Source organism: Phytophthora sojae (assembly GCF_000149755.1).
Source record: "Phytophthora sojae unplaced genomic scaffold PHYSOscaffold_4, whole genome shotgun sequence".
Lineage (NCBI taxonomy): Eukaryota > Oomycota > Peronosporomycetes > Peronosporales > Peronosporaceae > Phytophthora > Phytophthora sojae.
Genome location: NW_009258118.1, coordinates 1045158 through 1052049, shown reverse-complemented (window position 1 = coordinate 1052049; position 6892 = coordinate 1045158). Strand labels below are relative to the sequence as shown.

Below are 6892 nucleotides of genomic sequence, written 5' to 3'. Positions count from 1 at the left end.
ACACCAAAAGTAAGTATTGGGCAAGATGGCATTAGCCGATCCTCGTATGCCTTGCTCCATCTGATACTAGCTCACGATATTGAGACTGGCTGTCGATGTAGTACTATCATTCTGAATGACCAATCCTTTGCCAAAAACAGAAATTATACTCAACGAACTTAGAGTTCCGACAGAAGTGATATTAGGCTGAGCCGCGGTCTGTAGAGTACCTGTAATGCTTGTTGCCGTCAAGCTGGAGATCGTTCCAATTTATCCAGAAGCTCCAAGGATGAGAGCCTTGTTGTTTTGAGCTGTTCCAGCCGGCGCGCTCAGTAGAGATAGGCTGCTGAGATCTGTTGTCAAGACTGATGTGACGACGCCCCGCCAAGCGACCGTGTGACGCGAACGCGTCATCAGTGAGGTCGGCGTGACCTTCACTGTGTGGTACCGAAATCATTCAGGTGATTACGGGACGATGATTACGTCACGGTGATTACGCCAAGATTGTGGGTACAAGATGGGCATCGACGTGGCGTTCTCTGATTGGATAAGGTAACTGTGTATCCAGTAGAGAATCCAGTAGGGTGTATCCAGTAAGAGGTATCCAGTAGCAGGCTTAGAGGTAGCACGCGGTTGCGAACTAAGGACCTGAATCGAATCACTTTGCATTTTGCCAACTACTGCTCAAGTGCTCTTCCTTTTGGTTATGAGCCCAAGCCCCGTCTTCCCTGACCAAGACCCCGACTGCGCCTTCGCCATGGACGCCGCCCCGACCGCGACCGCCCGCATCAACAAGTTCGACGGAACCAACTTCCACACATGGAAGTTCAAGATGCAGATGGTGCTGGAGGAGCGCGAACTGTGGGAAGTGACGAGTGGGGAAGTGAAGCTCGAGCAGTGCACGACCGCGGCGGACCAAGCGACGTTTCGCAAGAAGTCGCGCAAGGCGCTGGCGATCGTCTGTCTCGCGTTGGAGGACTCGCAGCTGCCGCTGGTGCGGTCGGCGAAGGACGCGCATGATGCATGGTCAAGACTCGAGGGACACTTCGAGAAGAAGAGCCTGGCGAACAAGCTCTTTCTTCGTCGACGGTTCTTCACGACAACGATGGACGAAGGTGATGATGTGCTGGAGCACATTAACAAGCTCAAGACGCTGGCGGAACAGCTCGACGCGGTCGGCGCTCCGGTCAGCGAGGACGACTTGGTAATCACGCTTCTTGCCAGTCTGAGCGAGTCGTACCAGTTCCTCATCACGGCGTTGGAATCGCGCTCCGACACGCTGACGTGGGAGCTCGTGACGTCTCGGCTCCTGCACGAGGACATGAAGCGCAAGGAACAAGGTGGCGGTGCTGACGGAACCGCGCACGCTCAAGGTCAAGCGTTCATGACAAGCGACAACGGGAAGCGCAAGGGACGGCAGGCGCAAGCGCAGAGGACGAGCGCCTGTCACTACTGCGGCGAGCACGGACATTGGATCGCCAAGTGTCCGGTGCGGATCCGCGAGAACGGGGAGCGGCAGAGGCCGCAACGAGCGAACGTCGCGCAGGTCGAAGATGACTCTGGCGACTTCCTCTTCTCGGTTGGTGGCGACACGGGTGCCTCCAAGCTGAGCGGCATGTGGCTGGTCGACTCGGGTGCGACGCAGCACATGACGTACTCGAAGGAGTACATGAAGAACTACAAGAAGATCTCTCCGGTGGACGTGCATCTGGCGGACGACGGCGTGGTTCAGGCGGTGGGGAGCGGCGACATCGTGATGTCGATGCAGACACCGCGCGGCATGAAGAAGGGTGTGCTCACGGGTGTGTGGCACATCCCGAAGCTGTCGCGCAACCTGTTCTCCGTCGGCCGCTTCACCAAGGACGTCGGGCCAGTAACCTTCGAGAGCGACGGGTGCTTTGCGGAAACGAAGGGTCTCAAGTGGAAGCTCGGCGCTCGCGAAGGCAAAGGACTGTTCAAGCTCTGCATGACGCCGAGGACGCCTGCTGACGAGGCCAATGCGGCAAGCTCGAAGAATCGCCAAGGGGACACCACGTCGTACCTCTGGCACCTTCGACTTGGTCACATCGGCCATGGTGGTCTCGACGCCATCGTCAAGAAGGGCTACGGCACTGGCATCCCAATGACGTCGGTGAAGCAGTGGGAGGTGTGCGACGGGTGCGCACTCGGCAAGCAAACGCGAGTAAGCTTCATGAAGTCGTCGCCGAACCGTGCGAAGCAAGTGCTGGAGGTGGTCCACAGCGATGTGTGCGGTCCGATGCAGACGGCGACGTTCGGAGGCAAGCGCTACTTCGTCACGTTCATCGACGACAAGTCGCACTTCTGCGTGGTGTACCTGCTACGGAACAAGTCGGAGGTGGCTGCCAAGTTCGCTGCGTTCGTCGCGTTGGCTGAGACGCAGACCGGCAAGCGAGTGAAGGTGCTTCGGAGCGACAACGGCGGCGAGTACACTTCGGGTGCGATGGCCAAGTTGTGTGCGGATCGCGGCATCGAGCAGAAGTTCACGCCACCATACACGCCTCAGCTCAACGGAGTGGCCGAGCGGATGAATCGGACGCTGGTGGAGTGTGCGCGCTGCATGCTGGAGCACGCCGGGTTGTCGAAGGAGTACTGGGGAGAAGCAGTGATGACGGCCACGTTCCTCCGCAACCGGTGTCCGACGCGCGCCATCAGTCACGACAAGTCGCCGCACCACGTTTGGACCGGCAAGAAGCCTTTGCTGGCCAACCTCAAGGTGTTCGGGTGCCACGCGTACGTGCACGTGCCGAAGGAGAAGCGGTCGAAGTTCGACGCTCGGTCGGTGCGCTGTCGTTTCCTCGGGTACTCGGAGCACGAGAAGGCGTATCGGTTCGAGGAGATCGAGAGCGGTCGCGTGTTGGTGAGCCGCGACGCGCAGTTCATGGAGGATGTCTTCGACGGTGGGAGACGCAACTACGCTTCGAAGGAGGTGTTGGTGGGTCTTCCGACAGATGATGATGAAGACACCACGGATGAAGAGACTCAGTCCGGATCAGACGAGAACAGAGAAGAAGCTGCGCGGAATCAAGACTTTGAACCCGGCAGCAAGCGACACCCGCGCACGCAGTCGCTCGAGGAAGCCGTGGAGGTTCCGAGTGCCAAGCGGTATGCGGTGCCAAGACGACAGCAACCGCTGGACGAGATGTCTGCCGCAGCACAAGAGAAGGAAGACTTCGAGGCTGCGTACGTCGTGGATTCAGTGGGAGAGATGCCGACAACGTTCAAGTCGGCGATGGAATCCAGCGACGCAGACAAGTGGAAAGAGGCGTGCGACTCGGAGGTGGAGTCGCTCCGCAAGAACGAGACGTGGACCCTGGTGCCACTGCCGAAGGGACGCAAGGCGATCGGCTGCAGATGGGTGTTCCGCGTGAAGGAGAACCAGTCTGGAGAGATCGAGCGGTTCAAGGCGCGACTGGTGGCGAAGGGGTTCTCGCAGAAGTACGGCATCGACTACGACGAGACGTTCGCGCCGGTGGCCAAGTTCACGTCGATTCGGGTGTTGCTGAGTCTGGCGGCCAAGTACAAGCTCACAGTGCACCAGATGGATGTGAAGACCGCGTTCCTCAACGGCTTGTTGGACGAGGACATCTACATGGCGCAGCCGGACGGATATGTGGACGGAGATCGACCCGACTACGTGTGCCGGCTCAAGCGTTCGCTGTACGGCCTGAAGCAGTCGCCGCGGATGTGGAACAAGACGATCGACGAGTTCATGTTGAAGCTGGGGTTCAAGAAGTGCGAGTCCGACCACTGCATCTACTTGAAGCGGGACAATCACGACATGATGTTCGTGGCACTGTACGTGGACGATCTGGTCCTCGCCAGCAGCAGCGACGGGATGCTGAAGGACACGAAGCAGGCGCTGAGTGACCGGTTCGAGATGACCGACATGGGCCAGCTCAAGTACTTTCTCAGTATGGAGATCGAGCAAGATGTGGCGACTGGGAAGGTGTCGGTGCGGCAGACCAAGTCCGCGAAGGACATTCTCGAGAAGTTCAAGATGGATGAGAGCAACCCTGTGAAGACACCGCAGGATCCGGGTCTGAAGCTGACCAAGGCCATGTGCGAGGGAGGCTGCAAGCACGACGAGACCATGGCGAATGTTCCGTACCGGAACGCCGTGGGCTGCCTCATGTATCTCATGGTGGGGACTCGTCCGGACCTCGCAGCGGCAGTGGGAGTGCTGAGCCAGTTCGCAGCGGACCCATGTCCGACACACTGGCAGGGTCTTCCGCTACATCCGAGGCACGAAGACGCACGGCCTCGTGTTTCAAGCGAGCAGCGAGGACGGACTGCAAGGCTACTCGGACGCGGACTGGGCCGGCGACATCGAGTCTCGACGGAGTACGAGCGGCTACGCGTTCATGATGAACGGCGGATGCATCAGCTGGCGAAGCAAGAAGCAGCGCACGGTGGCGCTCTCGTCGACGGAAGCCGAGTACATGGCGCTGTCGGAGGCCACGCAGGAGGCGGTGTGGCTCAAGGTGTTTCTGTGCGAGCTGGGCGAGATGGCGAGCGATGAAGGGGTGAAGATCTACGAGGACACCCAAGGCTCCATCGCGTTGGCCAAGAACCCGGAGTTCCACAAGCGCACCAAGCACATCGACATTCGCTACCACTTCGTGCGCGAGAAGGTGGAAGACGGTCAAGTGGTGTTGCAGTATGTTTCGACACTCGACATGCTGGCGGACATCATGACGAAGCCGATCGCGGCGCCGCAGTTCGACGCGCTCAGGACGAAGCTGGGCATCGTGGTCGCTGACGAGTCGAGTGGGAGTGTTGTCAAGACTGATGTGACGACGCCTCGCCAAGCGACCGTGTGACGCGAACGCGTCATCAGTGAGGTCGGCGTGACCTTCACTGTGTGGTACCGAAATCATTCAGGTGATTACGGGACGATGATTACGTCACGGTGATTACGCCAAGATTGTGGGTACAAGATGGGCATCGACGTGGCGTTCTCTGATTGGATAAGGTAACTGTGTATCCAGTAGAGAATCCAGTAGGGTGTATCCAGTAAGAGGTATCCAGTAGCAGGCTTAGAGGTAGCACGCGGTTGCGAACTAAGGACCTGAATCGAATCACTTTGCATTTTGCCAACTACTGCCCAAGTGCTCTTCCTTTTCCTCGGATGTAGCGGAAGACCCTCTTGAGCGCCTGCCAGTGTGTCGGACATGGGTCCGCTGCGAACTGGCTCAGCACTCCCACTGCCGCTGCGAGGTCCGGACGAGTCCCCACCATGAGATACATGGGGCAGCCCACGGCGTTCCGGTACGGAACATTCGCCATGGTCTCGTCGTGCTTGCAGCCTCCCTCGCACATGGCCTTGGTCAGCTTCAGACCCGGATCCTGCGGTGTCTTCACAGGGTTGCTCTCATCCATCTTGAACTTCTCGAGAATGTCCTTCGCGAACTTGGTCTGCCGCACCGACACCTTCCCAGTCGCCACATCTTGCTCGATCTCCATACCGAGGAAGTACTTGAGCTGGCCCATGTCAGTCATCTCGAACCGGTCACTCAGCGCCTGCTTCGTGTCCTTCAGCATCCCGTCGCTGCTGCTGGCGAGGACCAGATCGTCCACGTACAGTGCCACGAACATCATGTCGTGATTGTCCCGCTTCAAGTAGATGCAGTGGTCGGACTCGCACTTCTTGAACCCCAGCTTCAACATGAACTCGTCGATCGTCTTGTTCCACATCCGCGGCGATTGCTTCAGGCCGTACAGCGAACGCTTGAGCCGGCACACGTAGTCGGGTCGATCTCCGTCCACATATCCGTCCGGCTGCGCCATGTAGATGTCCTCGTCCAACAAGCCGTTGAGGAACGCGGTCTTCACATCCATCTGGTGCACTGTGAGCTTGTACTTGGCCGCCAGACTCAACAACACCCGAATCGACGTGAACTTGGCCACCGGCGCGAACGTCTCGTCGTAGTCGATGCCGTACTTCTGCGAGAACCCCTTCGCCACCAGTCGCGCCTTGAACCGCTCGATCTCTCCAGACTGGTTCTCCTTCACGCGGAACACCCATCTGCAGCCGATCGCCTTGCGTCCCTTCGGCAGTGGCACCAGGGTCCACGTCTCGTTCTTGCGGAGCGACTCCACCTCCGAGTCGCACGCCTCTTTCCACTTGTCTGCGTCGCTGGATTCCATCGCCGACTTGAACGTTGTCGGCATCTCTCCCACTGAATCCACGACGTACGCAGCCTCGAAGTCTTCCTTCTCTTGTGCTGCGGCAGACATCTCGTCCAGCGGCTGCTGTCGTCTCGGCACCGCATACCGCTTGGCACTCGGAACCTCCACGGCTTCCTCGAGCGACTGCGTGCGCGGGTGTCGCTTGCTGCCGGGTTCAAAGTCTTGATTCCGCGCAGCTTCTTCTCTGTTCTCGTCTGATCCGGACTGAGTCTCTTCATCCGTGGTGTCTTCATCATCATCTGTCGGAAGACCCACCAACACCTCCTTCGAAGCGTAGTCGCGTCTCCCACCGTCGAAGACATCCTCCATGAACTGCGCGTCGCGGCTCACCAACACGCGACCGCTCTCGATCTCCTCGAACCGATACGCCTTCTCGTGCTCCGAGTACCCGAGGAAACGACAGCGCACCGACCGAGCGTCGAACTTCGACCGCTTCTCCTTCGGCACGTGCACGTACGCGTGGCACCCGAACACCTTGAGGTTGGCCAGCAAAGGCTTCTTGCCGGTCCAAACGTGGTACGGCGACTTGTCGTGACTGATGGCGCGCGTCGGACACCGGTTGCGGAGGAACGTGGCCGTCATCACTGCTTCTCCCCAGTACTCCTTCGACAACCCGGCGTGCTCCAGCATGCAGCGCGCACACTCCACCAGCGTCCGATTCATTCGCTCGGCCACTCCGTTGAGCTGAGGCGTGTATGGTGGC

At 59.0% G+C, this 6892-nt stretch overlaps 3 protein-coding genes across 3 annotated transcripts in view; 1 reads left to right on the top strand and 2 right to left on the bottom strand.

Annotated features, from left to right (window-relative positions):
* Nucleotides 1–767: 767 nt before the first annotated feature.
* PHYSODRAFT_503866 (hypothetical protein) lies at nt 768–1302 on the bottom strand (the record flags this gene model as incomplete). The annotated part of the gene is made up of 3 exons (XM_009527536.1): nt 768–789; nt 896–964; nt 1049–1302. 3 exons carry the CDS (start codon nt 1300–1302, stop codon nt 768–770), a joined length of 345 nt encoding a protein of 114 aa, XP_009525831.1.
* Nucleotides 1303–2499: 1197 nt separating this feature from the next.
* PHYSODRAFT_501087 (hypothetical protein) lies at nt 2500–2880 on the bottom strand (the record flags this gene model as incomplete). Its single annotated transcript, XM_009527535.1, has 2 exons — nt 2500–2620; nt 2657–2880. The coding sequence occupies 2 exons, from the start codon at nt 2878–2880 to the stop codon at nt 2500–2502; spliced, it is 345 nt and encodes a 114-aa protein (XP_009525830.1).
* A 3616-nt stretch (nt 2881–6496) lies between these two features.
* The window catches only part of PHYSODRAFT_497974 (hypothetical protein), a gene marked incomplete at both ends in the record, with an annotated part of 3613 nt that continues 3217 nt past the window's right edge, over nt 6497–6892 (top strand). Inside the window, one exon of the mRNA XM_009527534.1 lies at nt 6497–6720. Coding sequence (XP_009525829.1) covers nt 6497–6720 — 224 coding nt within the window. The remainder of the gene's footprint in view (nt 6721–6892) is intronic.